Source organism: Rhynchophorus ferrugineus, unplaced genomic scaffold (assembly GCF_030347505.1).
Source record: "Rhynchophorus ferrugineus isolate W39M unplaced genomic scaffold, kcgeb_rfMv2 rfM4, whole genome shotgun sequence".
Lineage (NCBI taxonomy): Eukaryota > Metazoa > Arthropoda > Insecta > Coleoptera > Curculionidae > Rhynchophorus > Rhynchophorus ferrugineus.
The window spans coordinates 48684492-48701707 of NW_027472583.1; the positions used below are offsets into that span (position 1 = coordinate 48684492).

The 17216-nt window shown below is 32.4% G+C and overlaps 1 protein-coding gene across 1 annotated transcript; it reads right to left on the bottom strand.

Annotated features, from left to right (window-relative positions):
• Positions 1-5857: 5857 nt before the first annotated feature.
• Positions 5858-12104, bottom strand: LOC143196544 (lymphoid-specific helicase). The gene is made up of 10 exons (XM_076404291.1): positions 11980-12104; positions 11693-11905; positions 11524-11615; positions 11389-11471; positions 10938-11341; positions 10716-10875; positions 7999-8223; positions 7599-7940; positions 6312-6708; positions 5858-6255 (listed from the first exon to the last, which is right to left on the bottom strand). The coding sequence occupies exons 1-10, from the start codon at positions 11982-11984 to the stop codon at positions 6074-6076; spliced, it is 2103 nt and encodes a 700-aa protein (XP_076260406.1). The 5' UTR covers positions 11985-12104; the 3' UTR covers positions 5858-6073.
• Positions 12105-17216: the final 5112 nt, after the last annotated feature.

The window sequence follows — 17216 nt, forward strand, 5'->3', positions numbered from 1 at the left end:
GGAACGTGTTTTATTATATTATTACCGCTACTCTTTCCACCTATCCCTATAGACCGTTCAATAAAACAGTCAACATCTTATAATGCTATCTGTGGATCTACAAAATGCTTTTGATCAAATGAATAGAGAATTGCTCACGAGTAGGCTTCATTCCCTTGGATACGGAGGCAACGTGTTAATATTCGCCCGGGACTTCATCAAAAATGATCCTCTCGACTTTGTTCGAGGGGTTTCCTCTCCTCTGCCTCTCCCTTACACAACAACCTTGAGTCCCTCAAAGTTCCGTCTTGAGCACAAAGCTATTTATCATGACCTATCAAAAATGGACTATGGTTCTCTCTTCTACAAGACTGCCTCCAACAATTACCTTAAGGCGCTTGAGATCATTAAACAATCGGTGTTCAGAATATCTTGGGGTGCCGAAGGTATATATCATCGATCATCGATAATAAGTTTGTGTAGCCTTATATCTACCATTCTTCTCACCTAAAGCCAAAAATAACTCACGGTGAAATTTGATTTAAGGTCGATTATACTGGCTCCCTCTATCTACCTAGTCTCTTCTTCACCTCGTCCTTCCTACCGTTTCTCCTCTATACGTGTACTCAGTACCGCATCTATAATATCAGGCTTACTATCCGAAGCTGCATTTAACTCCCTTCATTTACAAGCTGTTAATTTCCCCAAATTTCACCCCTAGACTTTTACTACTTCTTCTACTGATACTTCCCTTCGTCTATACTTCAGGAAAGAGCATCCTCGCTCTTTTACGAACAAAACGAGCAATTGATGAACAAACAAGATGGAGCAGAGAATGTTTCCATAGTCGTATGACCAGGAGAAGAAATGGTTCTGAATAACAGAGAGCAGAAAGTATTGATGATCAGGGATTTTGGGAATAGATTAATACTGTTTGGAAAAGTGTCAAGGAAGGCCGGGACGGGGAATTCGGTCACCTATAGGATTACGGTTTTTCTACACTTATATGTAATGATGCTGGATTCCAAGACACTGAGGAGGCTCTGATGACACACCAGTTTAATCGGATATTAACAGCCGTAATCTATTTTAGAGCCAATAAAAGAGCAATAAAGCTGCTAAATTACAGCCTAGCCTATTTCGAGCTAATGATCTAATCGTAACTTGATGAGGTTTTCGGTTATACTGACTTAATCCTTCTGGGTGAAAATGGAGACCAAATTGGGATAGATTTTATCTAAACTTAATGTCGTACTGCCGTAACCAAAATTGATCAAGCAAAGGGTGAGTGGAAGCAATCCTGTAGTTTCTCTTCTGTTTTCGGCCTCGGAGCTACTAGTCCAGGTGAAGAGGAGCATATCATCACCGAGTAGTTTGATTACCGCAACGCTAGTAAATCCTGGGTTAATATTTATCAATCTGTTACTTGAGGTTATTCATGAAATGTGTAAATGATGAGAGATTATGCTATGATAATTTACTATGAAAACACAATTGGAAATTAAGAAAATAAAATAAACGAGATGACATACGAATGGAACAATGGAAGAAATTATAATTTATCTCCAGGCGAGATTTTAGGCCTTGTTAATGCCAAAATATGAAATCATCGTGTTTTTTAAATAAAAATTTGAAGCTCTAAGAAAATTAAGTTATAGTTGAGAGATAAAATAATGCTTAATATAAAAATGAGGTGCCAGTATGACAGACACAACTAACACTAATCATACTTTCAAAGGCTATTAGAAAATGCTGATTTTATAGTTGCTTCTCCGATTAGCTCCGTGAGGGTTTTACTTGAAACCAAGTCTAGAATAATTACATCATTTTTTCTGTATAATCTAAGGAAAATTCTAAGATTGTTATCGCTGAAGATGTAAGATAATTATAAAAGAAAATACTGAACAATTTCATCATATTTTCAATCAGCTATTAATGAAGATACATCTTACTTCCTACACCTTCAGAGATAGCAACCTCGACAGTTTTCCGCCCGTTATATCACCATTCCCTTCAGCATTTTAGAACTTCAACAGTCTTCAACTATGGACAAACCCAAATTGAACTTCTACACCATCGCACTCTTTGCTACCTTCTTATGCTGAACGATGACATAAAGCTGTCACACTATTACTTTTCAATGCGAAAAATGAACACCTTCATTTCCATGTCTAAACCTAACAGGTCCTTGTCTCTGCCTCTTTATTCCTTACCTCATCTTTGCCAAGATAACTCTGCTAAATTGTTAATTCTAACAGTGTTTTATTTAGGTTAAGTTGTGAAAAAGACATACACACCGATGAACTAAACAAAAGAGAACATAGCACAACCAACTGCCCAAGCAGAAGACGACAAATATTTGAATCGACGCCTAACCTGGAAGAAGCACTTATTTAGTAAAAACTAAAAAGTAAAAAGCTTGCGCTCCTCTATAAATAATTAAGTATTAGTACATAAATCGATTTTCAGACCTGTAGATTCCTTCAAAAGTTCCAAAATAAAGCTCTACTATCTGCTCTATGAGGTTACTCAACGGAACATGATACTACTACTAATGTGAAATTCACCACGTTAGCTAAAAAACAAACCTAATAAGTCAATGTCAATCAATAAAAGATGCGCGTTGGTAGTGAAATGCGTAGAGTAAAACTCTCATACCATCTGACTGCAGCACAAATATATAATAGATTCTATAATGAAAATTTAATTATGATACACAGATTAGTCACTATAATATATATTATGTTACATGTTATTATAAGTTATTTATGCAATAGTAACCATAAAGTATCTAGTTATCTTCTGGATACATTGTTAAACCACTGACCCAAAAATAAAAGTAATTAACCAAATATAATTGTAAAAATATAATGAAACATAATAAATAAAATTAATTTTAAAAATATTATTTTATTTTACACCACCTATCCATCAAATATTTCCTTCGCCATTTTGTCAAGAAGATATGAAATCAAATCATTTCAAATAAAATTATAACTTTCACTAAAAAGTTAAAGAATTGATAGGACCAGAAACAGGCTACTAAAAGAGCTAGCACTATATGATACCATCAGAATAAGAAGAGAATGGCAAATAAGACGACACTGTGCCCCTACAATTAATTATTAATATAATGATAGGAACCGCATTATCCGCTAAACTTGCCTTGCTTAACTACCTTTGGCCTACCTTTCTATGGAGAATAGAGTAATGACGATATTATTCACTGACAATATCGCTCACGACTGCATCGCAAGCTATCAGCGATCATGCATGATACTGATTATTTGTTTATTATTTATCAAAATAATAAACACGTTGTTATGCAATACTGGTATAGATGATTGTACATGTGATGCAAATCTCATACACAAAAAGCCAATAAAATTAATGAAATAAATAAAAATAGTTTCAAATATTACCTTCACCATTTTATTTTCAATATATACTTAAAAATCTATTTAATGCACAACAAATAGACCAATGTATTAAATCTACCTAACCAATAACATAATAAATACAAACAACAATATCATTGCCGTCAAATATATCATCCCTACCAGAAAATGATTTGAAAATCATTTTTACTGATCGGGTCTGAAACCAGACGAAAATGCGACTGGACCTGTAGTGACGAGTTGGACCGCCTTATGTGAAACTGCTTCTCGGCATACCAATACACTAAACCGCCTCACGGCTGATCACTACATTAAATTTGAAGACATGGCACCAGCCAACTGGGTAGCCGTTATTGGACACGAGAGCCCGGCGAAGAACAGCTAGTGAACTGACTTTTGTTCACGTTTTTTCACTTAACACACGGCTGGGTGTTGTCGTATGGAAGCAAAATTAAGCCTGCAGCGACGGATAGGGTCGTTGCAGCCTGGAGAAAGGGAGATTAGCAGTAACTCGGTGCTAAGCTCCCAGTATGCCGACCAGCTAGCGAACGAGCGTATTTTCAGATGTACTTGAGCTGAGTTGTTGTTTATGGAAAGCTTGTGACATAAAATATTTGACTTTTGGGAGCGTCAGTTTCTCTGTGAATTTGATTATTTTTGACAAACCATGGAGCGTTAATAATTCTCTTGGGAAGTTTATTTTGGAAAATTTAAGGCAGTTCCACCTGGTTGGGAGTCACAAACCCAAGTCAGTAGGAGTCACAAAAAGTTGGGAGGAAATGTTGCAGCCTCAGAATGGGGTAGAATATATTAGCCAGTTTGGTGAGATGTCTGTACGGTAGTTTTTTCAACTGGGTGATCGATAATTCATCGAAATTCAGCGGTTTCCTGGATTAAAGCTTGCTGATCATAGTCCCCAGAGATATAGATGAAACTAGATAGAAATATCGAAGACACTGGGCTTTTAATAGAATTGGCCTCGCTGTTAACGGCGTCAATGTTCTTTGATTTAGTATTTATTACCGGAGGAAGGAATTTAATCTGTAACTCATAGATCTCTGCAAAGAACTTTTTCTTGGTCGGTGACCAAGATGGGGAATGAAGTTAAGTGTCTGCCCCATCAGACAGCTGACGACCTTCCAGAAGGCCGGAGAATCACCTAGCTGCTGGTCCGTGGGAAATAATTTCTATTTCTCCACGGCTACCCTGACCTGACAAGCGTAAATTGGGTTTTCCTATATGACATTAGACAACATAGAATATTAGTTCCCCATGGTTTGAGTTATAGCCAAACTGGATATCTCGTGTTACTTTGAGAACGGCTTCCTCGAGTGTATAACTAATACATTTTTTAAAATATTATGTTATAAGATATTATATATGTTATATTTATAAATTCATTCACCATAGATAATATTTATTTTATGCTGTAGTGTAAAATAAAGGAATTAAACATGGAAATATAAAATATAATAAAAAGACCTTCACCATCTTATCCTCGTATATTTTAAAAAATAGGTAGATTTTCAAATGTTGAGAATACACATATAAAAATAGATTTAAAATATATATAGTAATAGTTAACAAACAATACTACTTTTGTTAGCACATGTTTGTTCGATCCCTTTCGGCATACATATAATAAATTATATTTAATAGAGATCTGAGATAAAAATATTTGTTGTATAAATCGTACATTATAGAAGTATTAATTTGCTTATATTTACTCGTCTTCGAGTGGATGGTAAATGGAAAGTAAGCAGTAAATTCCATGTTAATTATTTTTCAACGTGCGCAATTTTACCGACAACAAATAATATTTTATCGTTTACTAAACAATATACATAATATATATTATACGTATTTGGTAGTACAATTTTGTAACATCCCATCATTTTTCTTTATTCAAATTTTCAGCCAAGCAAGCATTATCTGAGAGAAACTTATACTGACTAAAGTTGGAAAAGTTTTAAAGAGTAATTACAAGGTCGTAGGAAAACAGTTATCGAGGCAAAAATACGATACAAATTTACAATATGCGGAAGTTCATTGCGGAAATTCCTTCAATATCAGTAAATGTGTATATAGAAATTCGTAAATAGAACGCCCTAGACCATCTGCTCTACTTACAAATATGTATTGATTATCGTAAACGATAAATTGTTAATTAAACAAGAATTCACCAAAAGATCAATAATTAAAATAAGAGCTCTAAACTGGCCAACGATGTATTGTAAACTAATACAAAATAGTAGACCGCCCGAATGTATTTCACCCCTGGCGGCGATACTCAAAACATCAAAACAAATCATAAATTAGGAATATAACCAAGTGCTGAATTCGTATACCGTGATCCCGAAAATAGTGAACCATTCACAGTGTAGCAGTGAGACGGAGACGCGGCTCCATCAGCTGGATGGATCAAGTGTCGTTCCTTACATTATATTGATTTTTGAATTCAAGATCACAAAAAAACTAACTTTCAAAAAAATTTATTTAATCAAAACGTCTAATTTTAAGAGAACAGTAATACGTTTAATAGAACAGTCTTAAAAAAAACTATATAAAAGTACAAAAATAAATAAATAAATAATAATACAAAATAACACAGTAGCACGAAATAACATTAAAATAAAAATCGGTAAATCCATAAATTGTAAAATGTTTGGAGTAATTATTCCTATTAATTATTGGACTTAAACAGATTGGTTATTTTGCATAGCTGCATATAAATCTGAGCGATCCAATAATCTATTCAGTTCTGATTCATTGGTAAGAATATAAGCGTCGTCGTTTTCTTTAGATTTCAGAGCCTCCCGTAACTCGACTATCGTATCTTTATCAAGCATTTTATTAGGTGCTGGCGATTTGAATTTCCCTAAAATATATTTGTAATTTTACAACCTACATTTATCAATCAATACTACTGCTTACCGTCAAGTATAATAACCTTTTCTAATAGTCGCTTCATCTTACCAACTTTCAAAACACGCTCATCGATAGTATTTTTCGACACAAGGGTGTAGATGACGACCGGTTTAGTTTGACCAATGCGGTGACAACGGTCTTGGGCTTGAATATCCATTTGAGGGTTCCAGTCACGATCCCAAAATATGACGGTATCAGCAGAAGCCAAATTAAGTCCTAAACCACCAGCTCTAGTGGACAACAAAAACACAAAAATGTCAGGATCGTCGTTGAAATCTTTGATATTGTCAGCTCTGTCGTCGAGACTATGCGAACCATCCAAGCGCCGATAATTGATGCCTTTCATCAACATATACTCCTCAATAAGATCTATGGCAATGCACAACTGACTGAAAAGGAGTACCTAATAAAAAAATAGGAGATAATAAATTACTTTTCTTCTAAAGTTTAAGGCGATATTTTGGGCTAGGTGTTTTTCCCAACTACAAAAAAATATAATAGTAAACATTTACTATTTATATTTCTTCACTAAATAGGTGAGATAGAAAACACTGCTCGCAAGACTGTTAATATAATGTCAAGACTGTTCCTTTTGAAAGAATTCAAAAGTGCAACGATGTAGGAGAGACGGAACAAGAAATCGATGAAAAGGTGGTACGTACATTGTTTATTTCGTCTTCACTTCACTTATAAATTTACGTAATTAAAATACATAGGTAAAGGCCATACCCCAAAAAAAATTTGTTTATATAATGTTGGCTATTTAAAAATATTCTGATTTTTACTTTTACAAATTTATTATAATAGCAAACGAAAGAGATGTATAAAAAAATTGTATGATATAGGTACAGTTTTAACGTTTCGGCCAATCTTTCAGATCATCTAAGACATATAATAGTAATTCATAATTTTTTTAACATTGATTCTTCCTTCATATAAAGGGTCTTTTCAACGTTCTTTCTGGAAACCAACTGTTCTTATTTTCTTTGATACTTCAAAAGCTCATATTTACGAACATTCAATCAGTATGTTGCAAACGCATACATTAAAGTTAATAAATTAAAGTTAACTCAGAACAATCCACTTTACTTAAGTACCAGAATAAACTGACAGAAATTGACTTGAACTAAATGCTAAATACAAGAAACAACCTATTGTTCTAAATAGCAACAAAAATAATTTCAATTTCGAAAAATCCCTTCAGGGAAATATTTTTAAAGGATTAAATGTTGAAAATAGGATTTTTTCAAAATTCTAGGGCTGAATACCTCTAATAATTTATAGTGATTGTACCTTATGACCCTTAGCTTTTAAATGAGGCAGTAGAACGTCCAACACTTTCAGCTTGCCACTACTTTCTATTAAATTATCATCAATGAGTAACTGCCTCTTTTCACCGTTGGGATCCAATGGGAAATGGACCAAATATGGATGGCTTACAATTTTCCTTAACATCATCAGTGGATTTTGCATAGTCAATCGGATTAAGGTTTTGTTGAACTTCTCAATTTCACTTTTAGATGTTTTAATATCATCAATGTTAATACATGGTGTTTCTTGTTCAGCTTCTGGTTCTATATATGCTTTTCGGTTCTGCGCACAACGCCGTTTAGCCCTCGGAGCATTTACGTCAATCTTAATAGAATAATGTATTACAATAAATATATGGAATTTAAATTATTAACAACTTTACCTCTTCCTTCTCAATTCCTCTTAAAGCATACATATTTTTTTCCAAAACAAAATCATACAGTTTTTTCTGTAGATCTGTCAGTGGACAATACACAAATAGTTCTTTTTTTGGTACCATATCCAAAACATCTTTTTTAACTCTCCTCAACATAAATGGAGCTAAGACTTTGTGCATTTTGTTCACCATGCTACGGGATTCTTCTTGTTTAATTATTTCATTTTCGTCCTACCAACAAGAAGCTCAACTATGTTTGCATAATGTAATACTTTTTAATAAGAGCAAGTCGACGTCAAAAGCCTGTAGCGGTCATGCTATTTTGTGTTTGTTTAACCTTGTTGTAAGATACATGGCCAGAGAAGTAGAGAAAAGACCAAGGTATTAAGAACTGACAAATCACCTAATACTGTAAATTATGATAGCATTCAATTAGAGAAAATGCAGAAATTCAAATACCTAGAAGCAGTAAAATCAGAGAAAGTGACGTCTACGGCTAAGGTAATATACAAGGTTGCAGGAGTTTTTGTTTCTCTAAGATGATAGTTGTGAAAATATGATTACAAATCAAGACTAAATGTTTTAGAATCAGGCTCTTCCTAAAGCTTATTTTACTGATTGCATATGGAGTGACTGTTACAAATTGACATCCGTAAGCTTAAAGTGATTTAAATTCCTAACGCAAATTCGGCGTGTTTCTTCTTAGATCTTAAGAAAATTATTTAATTAAATTGAGATAATGCGTAGTTGAGAAACAAATTCAGAGTTGAAGATTACAATGATTTATACACACATACATGATTTATACAAAACAAAATCGAGGAAATGTTTTGCGTGGTCCATTCAATGGCGGCTCTGAGACTACTTTTTTGATTGGTTCATTTGAATTGGCCTACGAAGGCATTTGATTGGTTCATTGGTGTCTAATATAAAATACTATTAGCATTCTTGCGTCTTAAATATAATCACTATTATTTGATTTTAATATTCCTTCGTTCTCAAAAGTGTTGAGTATCCAGTGTTTGTGCGAAAATAAAAACCGAACGTAGTTTTCCTTGGAAGAAACACCCTAAGATAGCAGGATTAAGGATTTGTATGACTTAGCATTGCTTTTACCTGGTAGGTATACAATTATTTATATAAAGGATTTGTGTTCACTATTATTTACAACAATATAACAGAAGAAATTATGAACCCACACTCTAAATCCAAAATGTGTCCAAATGGGGCAATGGTAAAATTACATTGAAGGTAAATGTAATTATACTACATGAAAAGTTTTTGTTACCCTTTAAAAAGTTGTTTGTAAAGTACCATCAATTTAAAACTTAATTATTTTGAAGGGGTTCATTTACTTAAAACAAATGTATATTGATCAAGATACTTATAATTAATATTTTGGCTTAAGGCTCCTTAACCAAGATAACTTTTTCAACAAGGTGAGCTTGATTTTATAAACAAGAGATTATCATGCCTGTTTTATTATATTGTTAATAGATGCCTAAGCTGTCTTTTTAACTCCTCTGTTTTACCATAATAAGAGCACAGCAGTTATTTTGAAATATATCATGTTTTAATTTTTTGTTGCTATTCTTTAAAGTATTACTTTTTGATATGTTTTCTCCATTCTGACGTATATAAAACGATTTAACTGTTTTAATTATGCATTCTATAATTTTCGCAATAACATTGTAAAAATAATAATAACTTGCCGCAATACATTTTTGTGTTGATCAAGTAGGTAAAATATTAACAGACTTTCAGCTGTGCTCAATTTTTATATCCACATTTAATTATTTGTTATTTATATACATCATATATATATTCTTATGTTTTAGCTTTTTGATATTATATAATATTTCTATTTGTACAGAATTTTATATTAATAAATGGTTTTGAAAAATTACATTTTGGTTTTATTTAAATTTAATTGGTCAGTAGAATGTGACGTCAGAGGTTAGTCACGTGATAGGTATGAAATCGTCGACCAATGAAATGCTCCCCTTATAAAATATTTTCATTACAGGTGCGTGTAATGGTAATTCAAACTAACCAATGAAATTCAGCGAAATGGCGTCATCCATTCTGCTGAGACCACGCAAAACAATTCTGAAATTATTTGTATTAAGCTAACACTGTATATTACTCTATGATTCCTCACAATCCTCTGCGACGTCAACCATTTGAAAAAGACACGCGACCCAAAACTGGCAAACAAAAAAGACACGAATCAAAATGAACGAAAGCAATCTGGAAAACTCAAGATACCCGAAAACGAAAACGGTTGTAACCATTCGTCAACCAACTCTTCTCGAAGACCGGCTATGGACTGATGTTTATTATTTTGTCATTTCTGCCGAATCACCATGCAAGTTACAGGAATAAACAGCGCGACAAAATGAAAAAACATTAAAAAGCGGGCGTTGCGAATGTTGTGGGCATTGTAGCTATTTTACGGCAGTGGCATTTCAATTTCGACTCTCGAACCTTTGGTAACCAAATTCTATTTCGGCCAATTTGACAACCAACTATCAACTTGAAAAAAAAGCCAAAGTTCACCGGCAACATGAGTGCAGCCAGTATCAGTAAAAATGGGACCACCATTCGAGTAAGACTATGTGAGAAGCCACGGCAGACGTTACAACGACTTACATTCCATTTCAACATCGACCAGCCCTTATTGAAAAACCTTATACAAATAAAGTATTTAATATAATACTGACCTGCATATCATCCATTAGAAAAACCTGACTGAAGGCTTCCATATTAGTGAAGAAAGTAGGTAACAAAAAATTGAGCAATGCCCACAATTCCTTCAAATTATTTTGCAATGGTGTCCCAGATAAGATGAGTCTATTCTTGGAATTCAATTCTCGCAATCGTCTAGAAGGAAAAAGGGTATACATTTCACAAAAGTTAACTAAATCATTTGGAAAAAGACTTACAAAGATAACTGACTATTGGGGTTTTTAATTCTCTGTCCCTCATCAACAATTATATAACTCCAAGAAAGTTTTTTTAAGTTATACATCTCTATTAGAGGTATTTGATATGATACTATAACCACAGGATATGTCACCAGTGACCCGATAGTGTATTTCTTGAAAACCTTGTACAATTTATTTCTTCGATCTTGTGCTGTTCCACAGACAACAACGACAGGTACCTTTGGGGCAAACTTCTTGAACTCATTTTCCCAATTGGGAATTGTTGAAAGTGGTGTCACAATAAGGAATGGCCCACTAACATTCTGCTTCAGCAAAACACAGATAAAAGCAATGATTTGAATAGTTTTTCCTAATCCCATCTCATCTGCTAATATACCATTGGTGCCATGGATGTAAAGCATCTACAAAAAGCAGTTTTTTATATAATTAAAAACTCTGATATACATACATAAAGCCATGTAACCCCATCAATTTGATACGGATGTAATTTACCTCCTTCGAAGTAAGTGAGATGTTGAGTAATATCTATATCTAAAATAAAAATATTTATACTAAGTGCATTAAATTTATTATAAAAACTCACCATGTCTTTTTTTTGATGAATTCTTTACTTCAGTTTTAATAGTTTCTAAATCACCTAAAGTTGGATTTGAATTTTTGCCTTTTTTACTATTCCTAAAATAAGTTATTACAAGGCCTTAGAAGCTAATTATTTTAAATTATTAATAACTGAAGATAAATTAAATTCTTACACTATCAAAGTTTTTCTATAAACATCAGAAAATTTTTCAGATATTGATAACAAATATTTCATTTGAGCAAGAGCCGTCTGTCTTCTTTGCTCTATTATTAATTCCTCATTTACATGTTTTCCCCTTTGTCCTTTCTTAAACGCACTTTGATCAGATTCTCCCGAATTGATGTTAATATCATTACTAGACAAGTGCTCCTCATTTTCTTTATTACTAAAATTTTATCAAAAAGAATATTAATTTAAAGTGTATTTTAAAAACATCACAATAAATTGGAAAATACCAACCTCATAATTTCTATTTATTTAAGCTATGCTACACAAAATCGCAAATTAAAAGAACCTAAAAAACAGTTTGAAATTGGAGGGAACATTAAACCGTTGTCGTTGTACTTAAGAACACTCTTCTTCTTAAATCTTTATCGGCAGTATGTCACTGAATTTGACTTTTTCTTTCGTTCATATTGTCAAAGATGTCGGCCGCGGAAATATATATGAGCATATTTTTAAATAACAATTTACCATATATTGGATATCGATATTTATACTATTAAATTATATGTTTAAAATAGAAACTACTCAAATTGAATTATTATAATGTACTTTAGGTTTATTAAATTGAACACATAATAAATTAAAATTATCTATTAAACAAATATTCTTCATAAAATATATAAATAAAACGGACTTAAGAAATAAGTTTCATCAATAAGATATGGTCCTAATGGTAGGAACTGAGTAAATTAAAAATCTTTTTTTATTAATTCTATCTTACATTAGATATGCTTAGTTACAATTTTAATGTGCGAATTGATTTATTACTACTGTTATGTTATACTTGAGTTAATAAACAATGAGGGCGAGTACGGGATTAATACTTCAGTATGTATTTCCCAAATTCAAACAAAACTACTTAAGCTAAAGTTCTGATTATGTTCTGATCTTCTGATTTCCTGTGTTGTTTAACAGTTGTATTGCTTCCACTTTGCTGTAATCTAACAACATTATTTCATATTTACGATGGAATCTTGGTTGAATTCAGAAATCCATTTGATTTCAAGGTCATTGTGCAACTCTTCGTTGGTTACGTAGCGATAAGCATAGGTAATTAACCATAGAACTTTGTTTCGTCTGCGTTTGATTACTTGTTGGTTTGATTGGTTTTTGTGCAACTTAATTTTTGCAGCCCATAGATCCAAATTGGCTTTATTATTGACTGATAAACAAATCTCTTTGCTTTTCGGTATCTTCCGACAAATCAATACAGTTACTTGACTTGTCTTTTGTTTAACATGTTTCCAATTTAACATACTATCGATATGTACCGAGGTAGATATTGTTGACTGGTACCTGTACTTTTTATTTTGCTACTATATATTTTGCCATGATAACTGTGTCGTTGGTAAATGTTCCAAGTACTGTCTTTTTGTTACTGGGATTGGGATACAAGAGTGGTCCCAAGACACTACCCTGTGGAACTCTAGTCGAAATAGTTTCAAGTGTAGAGAATGCCTCTTCATGTGAGACTCCAAATTTTCTTTTGAAAATATATGATTTCAGCAGTTGATAGTGATTCCGCCTTAACAATTTGCTCATTCAAAAGCTTGTAAGACGTCCAGGAATATTGCAAGGCAGTATTTCTTTAGTTCGAATTCCGTTTCAACAACCGCTGTTACTCTGTGCACTTGATTGATTATTGAGTGACGATTTCGAAATCCAAACTATAAATCTGGTAGTTCTATAAATTGTTCTTTCTCAAATAATTTTGATATCTCCGGTAGAAGTGAAAGTGTCAAATTTTTTAGCATAATTATTTGAGTAGCCTTAAAACAAACAGGAACATGCTTCAGTCTCAAACAGGCATTGAATATATACGTTAACATGATTATTGCTTTTCGTGGCGGCTCTTTTAGTAACCCAGGTGAAATGTCAATTCCAGGAGCATTTTTAGTATTGATGTTGTTATCAATTGCTGTGGCAACTTCCATTGGAGAAATCAGAATTGCAGCTATATTAGCCTGATAAACAGGATTTATATCGATTGTAGATTCTACATCATTCGGTTGGAATACGTTAGCTAAACATTGCGCAAATAATTCAGATTTTTCATCGTTGCGTCAAACCCCACCATTTTTAATAGGTGGTACTCTCGTAATTGGTCTTTTAAATATCCGAGCTGCTTTCCATCTTTGTCTGCTTTCGGGCCTAATTTACTTACATATTCTTTCCAAGTAATTCTGTTATATTCTTTGATCTTTTTATTCGTCTGATTACTAATTCTATTAAATATTATTTTGTCTACAACATTTCTGGTTCTGTACCATAACTCTTCTAGATTTTCGTCGTTCTTTTATCAATACCCTAATTTAAAAGGTACCCAATACCCAATTTACCTCATATTCTGATCTCTCTCTTTTTTGATGTTGAGGTGTAGCTTCTTTTGCAACTGGCCGAATTTATTCAATTATATTTCGGGTTTGCTATCCAACGTAGTCTTGAGTTTTGAGTCTTACGTTTAAATTGATTTGTTTCTGCATTAAAAGTCTAAACGTGCCCAAGTTAGTAAATTTTGTTAGTAAGATTAGGCTTTTTATTTTTGTTCAATATTGTCGCGCATAGTATTAACATTACTGATCCGATGATAGCACAAGCTCTCGATTTGTATTTAGTGTGAAGAGATGCCTTTCGAAATGTAATAATCCAGTATGCCTGGCATTTTATTAATGTTGGCGGGCCACTAAGTGGGTTCGCGCTCTGAATGATAATTATAATTTGTAATATTAATTGCTGTGAGTAATTAATTTCCTTTTCCTAGTGTTATTAAACGTGAACCAGGCTGTGTGTTTAACATTAAAGACCCCTCCACTAATAAACCTTGAGCCTAAGTTCTTACAGCTCCTAAGTTTATTTCAGTTTATTTTATATTATTTCATCTCGTCTTGTCTTATAATTAGAGCTATTCCGCCACGATCATGTTTACTGGGGTGTAGTGTCCTATAGGCATCATAACCCTGTATTTAACGTATTTTTTTAAAATAAAAATGAGCCTCTGATATTGAGAACTATATCGATGTGATTTATTCACAGAAGTTTAACCTATTTGCGTTCCACTTTATCATTCTTAAGAACGAATTATTCATTTCTGATCTTCTTTGTCTTGTTTTGGGATTATTCCAATTTTTCTACCCTGTTTGCGAACTGACTGAAATTGTGTCGCGTTTCAGTCTGAAATCCACTGAGCAATTTCATAATATTGACGATGAATGGCTCGTTGGTTCCTGCATTTTTATTTCGAAACAAATCGAATTCGAATTGTAACCAACGATCGTTGAATTTTCTGCTTTTTTTTAATATTCCATCACTACTGCAGACATTTATACTATGCCCAATCTGTTGATATACTGAGATTAGATTTAACAAATAACTTTATTTAATACACCTATCTAAACAGTTGAAGACTATATAAACGAACTAATGAATTAATCTATATACAATAACAAACAACAACATACAATGTGGTTTCTCTCTTGACCACAAAACACAGAAGAATTAGAAATCTCCCATATATTACCTGTGAACAAGTTTAACATTAATTTGCCCCTAGGGGCGCCACTGCAATATGAATAGCGGGAAATTTAAAATATTTTATATATAATATATACAAAAATTAATAAACTATAGAATATGGAACAGTTTATATTATCATAAATATAACTCTGCCAAATATAGAGTACAGTACAATATATATGTTGAAGACTATTGATTTTGAAATGTTTTTTTAATAAACAATTGGATGTACCATTTTGTATCATACTTCTAATGTGTTTATTGTATTATTATTTTAAAAAGAATATCGGATTTTTTTCCAACAACCAGGAAAATTAGAGATATTCATAAGAAAAATTAAAAATATTGATATATCAATATTCTCTGTATATTTTAATAAGTAGCGATATTTTGATTAAACCTTTAAAATGAAACACCATTTTATAAACCTTTAAAATTAAGTATCCATTTTAAAGGTTTATTTAAAATAATTAAATGCTAAGAAACTTAGAAAGGTATGCAAAGAATGATTGATGGTTGAGCACTTGTTTTTTTTTTCAGATCACTTACAGAGACAATCACTTATTCTATTTTAGGAATATAACAACCAATTACATTTATTATAATATGCCATTATTACTAAATATTTTAATAAAATACGATTAAATATATTTGGGATAATTGCCTCAATTCTTTTTTATAAATTCAAAGTAACACTAAAATATAAAATTAATTAACACTGCCACTTGACCATTTAAATTGATATATTCATTCCTGAAAAGTTTTCTAATTATCGACTAGTTTAACTATTTTGCGACTATTCACTATTTCGACTATTTTCAGACGATAGTTCCCAACGCTACATAGAGACTTTCTACGAGATCTACGATCACCCAACCGACACTAAAAGTCGACACGGCTAAAATTTCATTTATTCACACCGAACGTGGGCACTTCGGAAATTATTTAAAATCGGTCAGAGGACGAACAAATGACAAAAGACTAGTGTTGGGAACAATCGACTGAAATCGACTATCGACTGTTCAGTATTTGACTACATTTACAATCAACTATTTCAGTCGCTATTTTTGGTTAGACTGTTTTTACTAGTAACTGTTTTCAGTCGCTATTTTCGGTCCGAGTGATTTTATTACTATTTACTATCGACTGTTATTATAAATGATAAATAGTAAGATACTTTTGACTGGCATAATAGATAATACTTTGGACTGGTATAATAGGTAATACTTTTTTGATAAACTTTCACGATTTTTGTCCAAGCCTCTTGTTTGTCGAAACTTTTCACCTAAAATCTTGAAGACTAAAATTAGGTACCAAGGGTTTCAGAAATTGCATAAATCCAAAAGATTTGAAGAGTTGTTCTTACAGTAGCAGTTGTTACATTTCTTTTAAAAATATTAACGATAAAGAGGTGAATAAAGTATATTAAATATTTGTAATAAATACATTTTCTGATAGAAAAACTCTACTTTCGCATTTTGTTGGCTATTAAGAAGAGCACCACAGTTTTTATTTGTTAACGAATGGACTATCTTAACAGAATGTGTTTAACTTTTAAAACCCATTGAAATAATGATTACCGAGTTATCTGGTGAAAGATATCCCAACGATGTCGTTAATTATATGGTTAATAAGTGGACTGCAACAATCCATCAAATCCAGGATTTTAACAAGTGAATGTGGAAAAAATGACAAAATTGTCTATTAGATGTCATCAATAAAAGACTGGCAATTTTAGAAATAAATACAATATGCGGGAAATCCACATTTTTAGATCCTAGATTTAAAAAAGCAGGATTTGGTATTAACTTCAAAAAATACAAATATAGTTCCGGAATTCGAAATTCAAGACAAAACTACTAACCAAAGATGTATTGACATCTGGAGATATTTTGATAAAAAATGGCTAGAATGAAAAAAGTAATTACTCCAAGTACTGCAGCAACTTTACAGATTTA